Source organism: Euprymna scolopes, chromosome 31 (genome assembly GCF_053919585.1).
Source record: "Euprymna scolopes isolate OS-2025 chromosome 31, ASM5391958v1, whole genome shotgun sequence".
Taxonomy (NCBI): Eukaryota; Metazoa; Mollusca; class Cephalopoda; order Sepiida; family Sepiolidae; genus Euprymna; species Euprymna scolopes.
The window spans coordinates 66465733-66478609 of record NC_136512.1 but is presented as its reverse complement, the minus strand read 5'-3'; the positions used below and the strand labels follow the sequence as shown (position 1 = coordinate 66478609).

Below are 12877 nucleotides of genomic sequence, written 5' to 3'. Positions count from 1 at the left end.
CTGAATAAATATTAAAAAAAAAAAAAAAAAAAAAATCTAATTCATTTTTGTTTTCTCATTGGAATGTAATTTGTTTTTTTTAAAGCTGATTTTTTTCAAACTGATAAATTTGAAAAAATTGTAAATACTTTGCATTTGAAGGTTAAGTTATTTTAAAAGAAACAAAGTTTACGTGGGTAAACATTTGATTTAAGTCACATTTTTTGTAAGGAAGGAAAGGAAAATGAAAGAAAAGAGGAAAGACAAGACGCATTTTAATGTTTGCTTATTTATTTATAAACGTGGATAGAATTACATCTCATATTGGAACAAAAACTATGGCATTGAATTATTTTAATTGAAGGAGAGAAATCTATGATTCTATGTTGTCGTCATCAAGAAATGCCAATGAAAAAAAAAAAAAAAGTGCTGACACAAGTGAGTTTTATGTCTGCAAAACAAATGAAATATCAACTCCTTTTTATTTTCACTATTTGACGCTTTTTTTTTTTTAATGATCTAAACATTTAAGATATGGAAATCTCTGAAGAAAATCAGAGAAGCCAAAATAAGGGTTAAGATATCACACGTCCCCGTATAAGATAGAACCATAATCACAATGGAAATAACAAATTATTACACATTTATTTTTTAGATTTTATTTTAATGTTACCAGCTGCGGACAATCTGATAAACATTTGTAAATCATACATACAAGGATTCTCGTGCATTTAGCAGTTTGCTAATCAAGAGAATACATGTTTTTTTTTATGGTGTGTGTGTGTGTGTGTGAGAGAGAGTACAGTGATGTATGTGGCATTGTGTGTGGCTCTGTGCTAAATCAATGGAGGAAAGAAAAGACTGTGATACACAGGTGTTAAAAATTTAGGCTGCATATGGCCGTACACTCTGCCGATGAACGAAACTAAATTAGCTTTCATTTTTCTTTTTTTTTTGGTTTTTGGTCTGGAACTAACAATGATTATTTTTTTTTTTTTGCCAAGAGGACCAAACATGAACGGGAAATAGTTAAACAGAAATTCTTTTGCCAAAAAAAAAAAAAGTGGGAAAGAATATATGAATGAATGTCACTTTCCCTCTTTTTTTTTTTTTTGTAAACTAAATTTTTTTATACCTTATTCTAATAAAGATAGAAATCTGTACGGACTTTATTGGCTAAATACTTTCACATATCAAATAATTTATTCTAAACAATGTGACTAGAAGCTTCCAAAAAAGAATCCAGTTAAGCTTAATACTTACAGGCAATCATATTTACATTGTAAAGAAAAATGCTGTTTTTTTGTGTTTTTTTTCAAGATTTGTGTGTATGTAAGTTTATATAAGTTTAAAACATGCAAAAATCTAAATATTTAAACAAGTAAACAATTTCCCATAAAATTTTTCATGCTTTATAATTTCTCTTTCTAAAGAGCCAAATACACTATCTTTCTAGAGCCAAAAACGTCTACAATAGCTAAATTATTAATTGAAAAGTGTATTTGAAATTTGAAAGCACCCCCTCACAATTTTTTAAATAATATTAAGATATAAACTAATGTACAAAACCTTTCAGAGTTTAACAAAAAAGGTTTTCCTGTTCATGTGTACTCCAATATAGATTTAATTAGCCGATATTTTTGTACAAGCTGGTTAGCAAGAAGATGATTTAATCAATACAAATCTTAAGTGACATGAGCTGTTAATAGGATAGCAAACAAGTAACGAACAAGAACGTATGATCTTTTAGAAACATAAATTTTTTTTTAAATTCCTTCCCAGAATGGAGAAGATAGGGAAAGAGGGGGGGGGGGTAGAACAAAAAGGAGAGGGGAAATAATGTCACCTCCACCAAAAACAGTTAAGGCCAAGAAGAACGTGCTTCTTGTCAATTTTCTTTTTATTTTCACCATCTACTTGTAAATAGGGCTGTCTTTTTTATTTCTTTAAATTCTTACAAGACAATATAGTCACTCATAAAAAGTCTATAGAACTAGTTTTTTCTTATTTTTTGGGTGGATGGGTGGGGGTTCACCATACATCATACATAACACGAAAAGAATTTATCGCAGAAGAGTAGCTATTTTTTTTCTTTAACCTCTTTTATACTCATCTACCATTCTAAACAATGATTTACATTCATCAAAACACATGCACTCTTTTTTGTTTTTTTCAAAGATCAATCTTATTAGCAATTAAATGTTGATACATTTTAAGTTTATTCTTTTGGCCCTTCTGCAAATGTCTGTGTCGTCGTATATGTGTGTTGATAAAATTGTTTTTGTAGGATTCACTTTGCTGGTCAAAAAAAAAAAAAAAAAAAAAAATCCCATCAATTTGTTCCCAGCAATGTTTGTAAACAAGTTAGTCCCACAAAAAATTGGCATTCCATGATGATGCCATTAATCTCTTGCCGTAGCGTAAGGCTCACAGTGGCAGCGGAAGTTGCCAGCTCATCATCCCTCCCCCTTCCTCCTCCCCTACCTATCCATCAATGGTGTATTCCATTCGGTTGGCTGGGTAGGTGAGCAGTTTATAGTTTACATGCCATAACCATAACCGCCGGGAGTACCCATGTGAGTAGGCATTCCCGCCATGTTGGGAGCAACATAAGTCTGAGCAGCAGGGGCTGTCATGCCCATAGACATTGGTCCGGCAGTCAACATTAACTGCGTATCACCTGCAAGAAAAAAGAAAGAAAATTTCAACATTTGGAAAATAAGATTTTTTTTTTATTTTGATAATTTGTATTATTTTTGATTACTATTGCATCTGACTAAAAAAAGAAAAAATGTCAATATAAAACTGTGGATTATGTAAAGTAAGCATGTCAAACGTGAACCTTTCCCAACACTGTTTCTGTGCTCTTCTCTTTCACCTTTTCTGGCCGTGTTATCGTCATCATATTGCTGACTGTCGAGGAGGTGAGCACATGTTCACAAGTATAAAAAATGAAACTTCAATGCATTCTGTTGGGCTCTGTGCGAGTGAGTGATACTATCGCGGGGGAAACATCCAAGTGCTAAAATCCACATCTACATCTGTTGAGGACATGTTCCTCAGTTGATGCCTGTTCGTCACAATTTACGTTCAACTGTTCCAAAATGTCGCAAACTCAAGACAGTTCATAAACTATCCATCATAAACTGTTGCAAAATTCATTCCCACTTCTAAAATGTCCGTAAACTAGCTCTAAATATATCAACCTCTCATCTTTTGTCCCAATCACCACCACATCTCAGCTTTCCTTTCTGTGCCTTGGTAAACAACTTTCTCTTTATTGTCTTTCTACTAAACTCACTTTTCACAACTTTTGTTCTGATGATCAACTTGTTTCCTCTTTTATTGTTATAGTTTTTGCTCTTTCTTCTTTGGAATTTTTAACACTTTGAAATCGATAATGAAATTATTCAACATTCGTTTTTATTAAATGACTCCAATTAGTCATTTGCAGTGCTTATAAAAAATGAATTCCACGGCCCTCAGAGAATCCTTAGTTTGACATACCTGATATAAAGAGTTTGTTTAAAATTCCATAAGAGTTCCCAAACTTCGAAAAGATGTATCTAAATAGGTCAGAGGTTACATTAGCTGAAATGTTACGATGATAAGCAAAATATTAGAATTAAATTCCTCTAAACAAATTATTTTTCTGTGGCACACGGGCAAACTATTTTTATATTTTCCTCAAATTCAAATAAGTTTCCTAAATCTGCTCCTTGGCCTTTCATATTTTACTTAGCAGACGTGGAAGAGGATCCAAAAATATTGGCTGAAGACAATGTGGGTAATTCAGCAATCAAAAGCATAAAGTATGGAAATTGACTGAATAGATCTGAAATGTTTTTTTGTGTTGAAAAAAAAAAAAGTAACAATTACAAAGCAATCCCATTTTTTTTGCATTATCAATATTGAGTTTTACTTTCCCATGCAACTTGAAGTATATAAACAAAATGTAAAATAATCACCAATGACTAATGGTCTTTCTTCAGCCTTTTGCTCCTCTTCGCTTCTCACAGCTTCAGATTGCTCTAATTTGTCAACCTGAAAATAATTAAAAAAAAAAAAAAAAAAAAAAAAAAACACATTAATAATTTCACAGTAAATGTTATTCATTTAGAATACAAAGCTGGAATTGTGGAAAACTATTTTCCTAACTGTAATCATTTCTTGCAAATGCAAAAAATAATTTTTTGCAGAGTTTGAATCCAAAACAAAACGGCATTTTTTAATTAAATTATCACCATGAAAAAAAAAAAAAAAATGTTGGTTCTCATCACAACTCAAAGGAAAAGTAAACACAAACTGACAACCTGGGTGTGCCTAGTTCTAATCCAGTCGGTTCCATAGCAGCACAATACCGACATGTATTGTCTAGTAAATAACTTATTCTAAAAAGTATTATGAAAATCGATGCTAACAAAACAATTGAGCTGATCAAAAGTTGTACCTTGCCAATTCATAGACATTTACATAACTACATTATTTATTTGTTAGTTTGTTTAACCAGCATATCGACCTTCTTTGGGTCGTTTAATGCTGTATTTAAAATTTAAATTTTTAGATGCTTTTGGGGTTGATTTTCGTTCAAGTAATGTTTTGGTATAGTTTGTTATTTGATGCTATTTATATTTTATGGTAAAGATTTACTTTTTTTTAGGAAATTTAGAATAGTTTTGGGGTTTTCTTTTTTGAAGAGTTTTTTTTTTTTTTTTTTTAAAGTTTGTGGTCTTGTAGTAGTGCTGACGAATTTGTGTGAGGTCATAGCAGTCAAGTTAAACGCGTTTCACTGTATAAGGTTCGTGACATGGTATACATTTGGGAGGTTCTTCACTTTTTAGTATATAGAAGTGAGTTATGTGTGTGCCCTATCCGGATATGTGATAAGACGACCACTTCTTTACGTGATTTTCTGGGACTTAGTAGGTTTTTTTTTTTTTTTTTTTTTAAGTATAGGCAGAATTTGGAAGAGTTTGTTGTTTTGCAATTGTTCCAGTTTTCTTGCCATTTCTTTGTTATACAATTGTTTATTGAAGGTTTGTAGTCCATATATGGGCCGTTTATGTCACTTATTTGGAACCATAGCAACTAGAAATCGAACAGAACAAGAAAGTTTTGTGTTGCGTGATAGAATGGATCTTTTGTAACAGTTTGATTAGTAAATGATTGTTTAATTTTTGATTATTTTACTGATTCTAGTACTGATAATGAGTCTATAAATATGAATTTCTTGGAGTTTTCTAGAGACAAGTTTATGACTATTTCTGCACTATAGATGGAGGAGTTATTTGGTAACTTTTTCTGCTGAATAGTGTTTTCTGAAATAGTGGCACATCCCACTTTGTTTCGATCTTTGGAACCATCCGTGTAAATGTGTCCAATTTGGGTAAGAATCCATAATGTTGTTTAGTTTTTCTCTATAGTCTGACGGATGAGTATTGGATTTAGTATATATTTTCAGGTCTAGTATGACTTTAGGTGGATTTAACAGCCAGGGTGGAAGTTTTATGAAATTTTCTCTGTGGATGCTGATTTGATCCATTGAGTTGTCTGTAAGTGGTTTTATGGGTTTTTTTTTCTATGTAAAGACCAAAGGGTTTAATTGCATTTTTTTTCTTTTCTTTAAATAAATGTGTGTAGTTGGGATTGAAAGTGCATTGATAGGCAGAATTTTTGGGGTTTGATTTGAGTTTTAAATAATATTGCAAGTCTAATTTTTTCACGTCTCAATTTTAGTGAGGGTTCATATGCTCCAGCATATAAGCTTCCTACCAGGGAGGTTTTGAATGCCCCCGAAGTAAGTCTTAATCCTGTGTGATGGATGGGGTCCAGAGTTTTAAGATAACTTTCTGGTTAAACCATATATAAAGCTTCCATAGTCTAGTTTGGCTTTTATCAGGGTTCTATATAATTTTAGGAATGATGAGTAGTCTGATCCCCACTCAGTATTTACTATAACTGTTAATAGTTGCAGGGTTTTGAAACATTTTAAATATTTTAAGTGAGAGATGAAGGAGAGTTTTTCGTCAAAAATAAGTCCCAGAAATTGGTTGGTCAGCTATTTCGATTTTTGTTCCTTTTAGGTTGAAAGTAGGATCTTTGTGAATTTTCCTATGATTACAGAAATTAACACATTTAGTTTTGGTTGTTGAAAATTTTAAGCCATTTTCTATAGTTTATGATGTTAGTTTGTTAATGCATATCTGTATTTGGTGTTCTGAAGTATGAATATTTTTTTTATCTATTGCAGATTACAAGGCCATCGACATATAAGGAATCATTTATTTCATTGTTTTGACAATTTACAATATTATTGATTTTTATGTTGAAGAGCGTAACTGATAAAACGCATTGTTGTGGAACCTCTTTTTTTTTCTGTATTTTTGTATCTGATAGGGCTGGACCAATTCTTATTTTAAAACTTCTATCAGATAGAAAATCTTTTATCAGGATAAGTAGTCTGCCCTTTAATTCAAGCCTTTAGGTTTTTATTATACTCTGTTGTCATGTTGTACTGTAAGCCTTTTCTAAATCAAAAAAGATAGCTACTTTTTTAATGAAAGATTCTTTGATAAAGGTTTCCAATTGGATTATTTTGTCCATTGTTCCTCTTGTTTGCAAAACCACTTTGTATATTGGCAATTGAGCCATTGGTTTCCAGATCCCAGTTCAGTCGTTTATTTATCATTCTTTCAAATGTTTTGCAGAGACAACTGGTCAATGCAACTGGTGTGAAATTTTGTGGATCTGAATTGTCTTTCTCTGGCTTAGGGATGGGGATCACAATAGCATGTTTCCAGCTATTGGGTAGTTTTCCCATTAACCATATTTTGTTGAATGTGTTTAAAAGACGTGTTATTGATTTGAGAGGAAATTGTTTCCGAAACTCAATGTATTTTATCAGCACCAGTAGCTGTATTATGTGCTTTATTTCTGGCTTTTAGAAGTTCATTTTTAATAAAAGGATAGTTGTATTATTCTTTGTTGTTGAAGTTGAAATTTAATTTTGCTTAAAAAGGTTTAGATTGTACTTTGTTGGTTGGGAATTGAATTTTTGTAAAGCAGCTTTACGTTGACAAACTGCTTTTTGCCATTCATCATTAAACCATTGTTGTTTGTTAGTTCTGCTACTTTTAGGTATACATTCATGTGCAATGGCTAGTAATGTTTTAGAAAAATATTGTATAGATTTATTTGCGTTTTCCTCCTCAGAGATTTTGTTGGCATTTTTTTTTATATAGACCTCCTAATTTGCTTTTATTTCCCATTGAAAGAGAGTTTTTTTGTTTCTTCCAAATTTGTTCAAACAACTGGAAAATGGTTGCTACCCCAAGAATCTTCTAGAATCTTCCAGTCGTAGTCTATGAAGATAGTGGGGTTACACAATGATAGATTTAGTACTGAGTAGGTGCCTGAAGAGGGATGAAGGTATGTGTTGGATTTACTGTTTAATATGCACATCCCATTGTCATTAATAGTTTTTTTCAAGATTTTTTTTCCTTTCTTATCCAAGTATGCAGATCCCCATATATCGTGACTATTAAAATCACTTAACAGTAAGAAAAGTTTGAGTAACTGATTTACTATTTAATTCAGCTCTGTTTCGTTTATTGGATCCTGGGGTGGGATGTAGATAGTGCAGATATTTATAGTTCTGTGTAGTGTGGTTGCTGTAGCAATGACCTGAACATTAGTTTTTAGATGTATTTTGCTTTGTGGGATATGATTTCTAATATGGATAAATACTTCTCCATAGGTTCTCTGTTATGTATTGTGGATGTGATTGTATCGTTAGTGGTTTTTTATATTTATTTTATCTTCAGCTTTTAAAAAGATTTCTCGGAGACATATGATGGCTGGTTGATGGTTTGTTATAATAAATAATAGGTCATTTATGTTAGGTTTTGGGCCCAGACAGTTCCATTGGACGATTTGTTTTGGTTATGGTTTGCATTTATTTTTAACTTTTGTTAGTCATTGGTGTCTGATCTTCGGTGTCCAATTCATCGAATCTGTTTTGGATTGAGTCTCTTAATCTGGAAGTTGAGGTGATCTGTTTTGGTTTTAACTTTGTTAGTTGGTTTGTTTCCTTTTCCTCCATAGCCACTTTTTGGTATCTTTTCTTTTCAGTGAGAGGAGTTGTTTCTATGGATGTTGTAGCACTTTGGGGTTTTATGGGTCTTGAGTTTGGAAGTTTGTAACCTTTATTTTCAATGTTGATTTGTTTACAGTTTTTTTTTTTTTTTTTTTTTTTAACTCTTCCACTAGTTCCCTTATTTTATTGAGTAATTTCATAACATCTTCAGGTTTGATGGATTTGCTTTTGTTGTTTGATTATTTAGTCTGGTGGTATGCTGTATGTTTTTTTTTTTTTTTTAATTTTTTTTTTTTTTATTTCAGAGTATCTCGTATTTTCATCTAGGTTACCAGCTTCTTGGAAGGTTATAATTTTGGTAGAATTTACTTTAGTAATTTCTTTTTCTTTCTTCCATTTGTCGCATTCTTTAAGTTGGCACTATAGCCTTTTTGTCAGTACATTTTAGCTCTTTTTGGCAATCTGTATGGGTTTTGTTTTCTCCACACCTCATGCATACTGGAGAGTGTGTGCACCAGTCTCAATGGTCGCACCTTTGGCAGTTGTGACATCTGAGGGGGTTTGGTATATATGGTTCGATATTTATTTTTTTCATACCCTATTTTGATGCTACTTGGGATTTGGTGAGTGTTAAAGTTAAGATGTAGGAGGTTGCATTGATAGTTTCACCATATCTTTTAATTTGGATTCTTTTTACATCGATAACATTTTGGTTTCTCAAGTTAATTTTGATTTCTTCCAAGGAGCATAGGGATAATTCTGAATTCCTGATCACTCCTTTACTGGTATTCAGTTTTGTGGGGATAGATTTTTTACTTTTTAGTTGTTAAAAAGTCTTCATTTGAAGATTTCTATTATGTTTTTGGCTTTCTACTTCCACTAGTAGTGTGCTACTATTTAATTTCTTGACCGTTTTAGGTTTGATGTTTGAAAACATTTTCTCTATTTTGAAGGGAGACACTTTTGTTATTGGTTCTTCTTCAGTTGCTTCAATAATTATAAAATGAAGATTTTGGGATTCTGTTTCTGAATCCAAACTAGATTTATCTGAAACTTCAGTGGTTTCTTTTTTGAAGCTTTTTATTTGACATTTACACATTTTGGATTTTTCATTTCTCCTGCTCCTCACCTGCCTTAAAACCGTGTGTAGAAAGTGTTGGGGAGGAAAGGGACCCATTAGCCCAAATGTAACAAGAATGCAGGAAAAGTATACTCATCCTGCTGATGGACTCCAGCACCTGTGTTTTCTCCATCTTTTCTAATCACCTCATTTCTAGAAAAGATGCTTTCCAGCTGTGTTTTATCCATTCTTCAGCAAGTTGATTGACTCTTCAGCCACTGCTAACTGAATTAGTTAGTCTAATGTGGGGATTATAAGCATATTTTCCTGTTGTGTTGTCTGATTTAGTGCTAGCCACGAGCAATCGATTGATTGGTCCATCCAACCACCCGTCTTAGCCCAAGTAAAGGCCAAAGTGGTGTTGCATCTCATGTCCTACTAGGATCTTGAACAGGATTTGCTCAACCACCAGGATCTCGTCCTTAGGCATTACAGTTTGCCATCCATGGTCCCATTGAGGGACTTTTATCCTCTGCAGGGGTGGGGATGCAGTTGGTGTATTCTAATGCCCCACTGACAGAACGAACATAAATATATTACCCTACTTTTCGTGTTTACAATTAAAATACGATTTTATAGTCGAATTCTAGATTTTGAAATTTTCATATTTTAAGTCAAAATTCTTAATTTGAAAAAAGTGTATCTGCCACATTTTTGTATTGGAATTTTTTATGTCTAAGAATTGAGAGATTCATGATTGAAACTTCATGTTTATCTAACATCTTTAAAGCTAAATTAGATACCTCCAAAATTAGCCATAATAACCCTGTTGGTATTACCCCCCCCCAACACACATATATACATACTCTATGTACAATTAATTTTGTAAAATAAAATTAGATAAGTCAAATGCAAAATAATGGATATTCAAAAATTAGTTTTCATCAATTTCCAAATCAAGATGGGAGGAAAAAAAACAAAATTTTAATTTTATTTCTTTGATTTTTTAGTGAAATAAATAAATTTTTAAATAATTTGATTTTAATGACATTTTTTATTATGTAATAAAATGAGCAACAGCAAATTTACCTTTGAAGTGTACTCTCTCATAACTTGAATCATATATGGCATGGCAAAGTCCATGATGTTATGACGCCATGCAAGTTCAAGAATGACGTCAGGTCGTAAAAGGTCATAACATTGAAAGAGGCAGGCAGCAAAACATTCAAAGTTTTTCTGTTCCAGAAACCAACTAATCAATTCCTCAGCAATATCCACATTTCGAGACTCTCCAGCGTACAGCATGCAATCCTAAAATAAGAAAAATCAGAAAATATATTAAAGGATGGATGTCTGATGGGATGGAGATTAATAGAAATATACTTGTTTTTAAAAATGTAAAGAACACTTCATTTATTAAATAGATTTATCAAGCTAGAAAAGTAAACATTAGTTGATTAATGGTCTTGAGTTTGAGCATTGAAAAAAAAAAAAATTCTTGGTAATGTTTTCCCTCTACACAATACTTTAGTGCTTTGGTGATACATGCTACATCATTAAAACATTTAAAAGAGTTGTATATAAAATACTTTTGAACCTTCTGGAAGGTTACCAGGAAGCAATTTTTCTTTTCTATTTCCTTATCTGAAGATGGTATAGGTATAGATATATAATCATCTCATGATGACAGTTTCATTTTGTGGATTGGGTACAATATATATTATTCCCAGATCTTTTACCATCATATAGGGCATTTTTTTTTTTTTTTTTTTTTTGAGATAAACTTTAAATTGAACAACTTAAATTGCAGATTTGGCAACTATTGATTATTTTGAGTTCAGTTTAGTAATCCATCATGAGGAGACTAACACGCAAGCAGCATTTGCAAATTACTTTGAAAATCACAATGCAGTTTGAGCAACAAATTGTGCATTATGCAAGTTTTATGGCACTCATAATCAACTATCACAACAATTAACGAAACCGAATTGTTTTGACAATATGTTCACTCAAAACCATAATACTCATCGTGTAAGATGTTCAGTATGCATATGCTGCTGTAAAGGGTAGTGTTGATGATCTTGCAAATGTGTCAATTAGTCAACGTGCGCAACAATTAAACTTGTGGCTTTCGACTTTATAGAAAATTTTGCGTGACACCTTTGCGTGCTTACAAGATTCAACTTGTGCACGAGTTCAAGCCAAATAATCGTTCACACTGAATATTTGATGAATGAGCCGAAGGAAACATTACCACTGATCCACAATTTCCTATCAAAATTTTCTTTAGTGAAACTTTTAGTTCAATAGCTATTGTATTAAACAGAATTGTTGATTTGGTTGGTTGGTTGTTTTTGTTTTACGGCATATCAACCCTTTCTGGGTTATTTAATGCCGAATCCAAAGATTTTGAAGAAAAATTTTTCTAATAGAGTATATTTGTTGTTTTCACGGTTTCTATTTAACCCATAGTTGGAACCCTAACAGGTACTACCACTCCGGGTCAGAGTGGACCTGGGAGCAATGGTAATTAAAGGGTGGCTCCACACTCCCCAAAGCCCACAAGCTGGGGCCTCACCACTGGATATAGTTTAAGGTCATATCCAGGACCCCCATTGAGGGACTTTTACCCTCTGCAGGGGGGTAGTCGGCGTATTCTAATGCCCCACCGACAGGGCCCAGAATTGTTGAATTTGGAGCAATGATAATCCACCAGGTATGGCCAAAACACCATTACATCATAGAAAAAGTCACTGTTTGATGTACTTTATGGGCTGGTTGAATCATTGGTTTATATGTCTTCAAAAGTGATAATGATCAAAATGTAACAGTCAATGGTGATCGATACAGATAAATGATTACCAACTTCTTTGTGTCTCAACTGGAAAGCATTAATGTTGCAGACGTGGTTTCAGTAGGATGGAACCACATGCCACAATCAATTTACTGAAGGAAACATTGATGAATGAATAATTTAATTAAATTGATCTGTCAACTGGCCACCTCGTTCATGTGATTCAACACCATTAGATCATTTTTGGGGAAATATGTGAAATCCCATGTCTATGCTGATAAAGCGGACACATTTGATGCATTATTACCAAAATACCGCCTAATTTAATTCGTAGAGTTTGTGAAAATTCAACCTCTAGCTTATGCCATATATGCACAAGCTATCTGCCTGAAATTGTATTTAAAATAAAAATGCCAAAAATTAATTTTGGAATAATAAAAAATATTTTTCTGTGGTTTATTTTAAAGTTTGCCATATATATATATATATATATATATATATACACACACACAGACTCATGAAGGTTTTTTATATAACAAGTTCTTAAATTCATATCGAGCAACAAGAACATTGAATAGGAATGTACAGTTCAGTTTTGAAGATTTAGCATATGATTGTTGAATACTCTTTAACTGTTTACTATGTATGCTTGCCGACTTGGCATTTATTTTTTATCTACCCCCTCTCAACATAAGGTCAGGTGTGAGTTTGACGACTAAATTTGTGTTAGTTGCCAATGGCCTTGAGGTAAAATGCTAGCCTACAAAAAAAGTCAAGGGTGACTGGGTTCAAATCTCCCAACCAACGGTAATTATCACTTCCTATACTGATGATTGTGTAAGCATGAAACACTAGTGTCTGTAGGTATAAAAAAATAATTGTTAACGTTTAATACATATACATATTTTTAAGAAACATTAACAATTGTGTGGATAGTGATTATATATAT

The 12877-nt window shown here is 32.5% G+C and overlaps 1 protein-coding gene across 4 annotated transcripts in view; it reads right to left on the bottom strand.

The window, feature by feature from the left end:
* Positions 1–250: 250 nt before the first annotated feature.
* The window catches only part of LOC145255778 (clathrin heavy chain 1), a 148082-nt gene continuing 135455 nt past the window's right edge, over positions 251–12877 (bottom strand). For all 4 annotated transcript variants that reach the window (XM_080114442.1, XM_080114446.1, XM_080114441.1 and 1 more), the window contains 3 exons: positions 10224–10445; positions 3948–4023; positions 251–2659 (listed from right to left, as the gene is read on the bottom strand). In XM_080114442.1, the coding sequence (XP_079970568.1) occupies positions 2520–2659; positions 3948–4023; positions 10224–10445 (438 nt within the window). In that variant the 3' untranslated portion in view covers positions 251–2519. The remainder of the gene's footprint in view (positions 2660–3947; positions 4024–10223; positions 10446–12877) is intronic.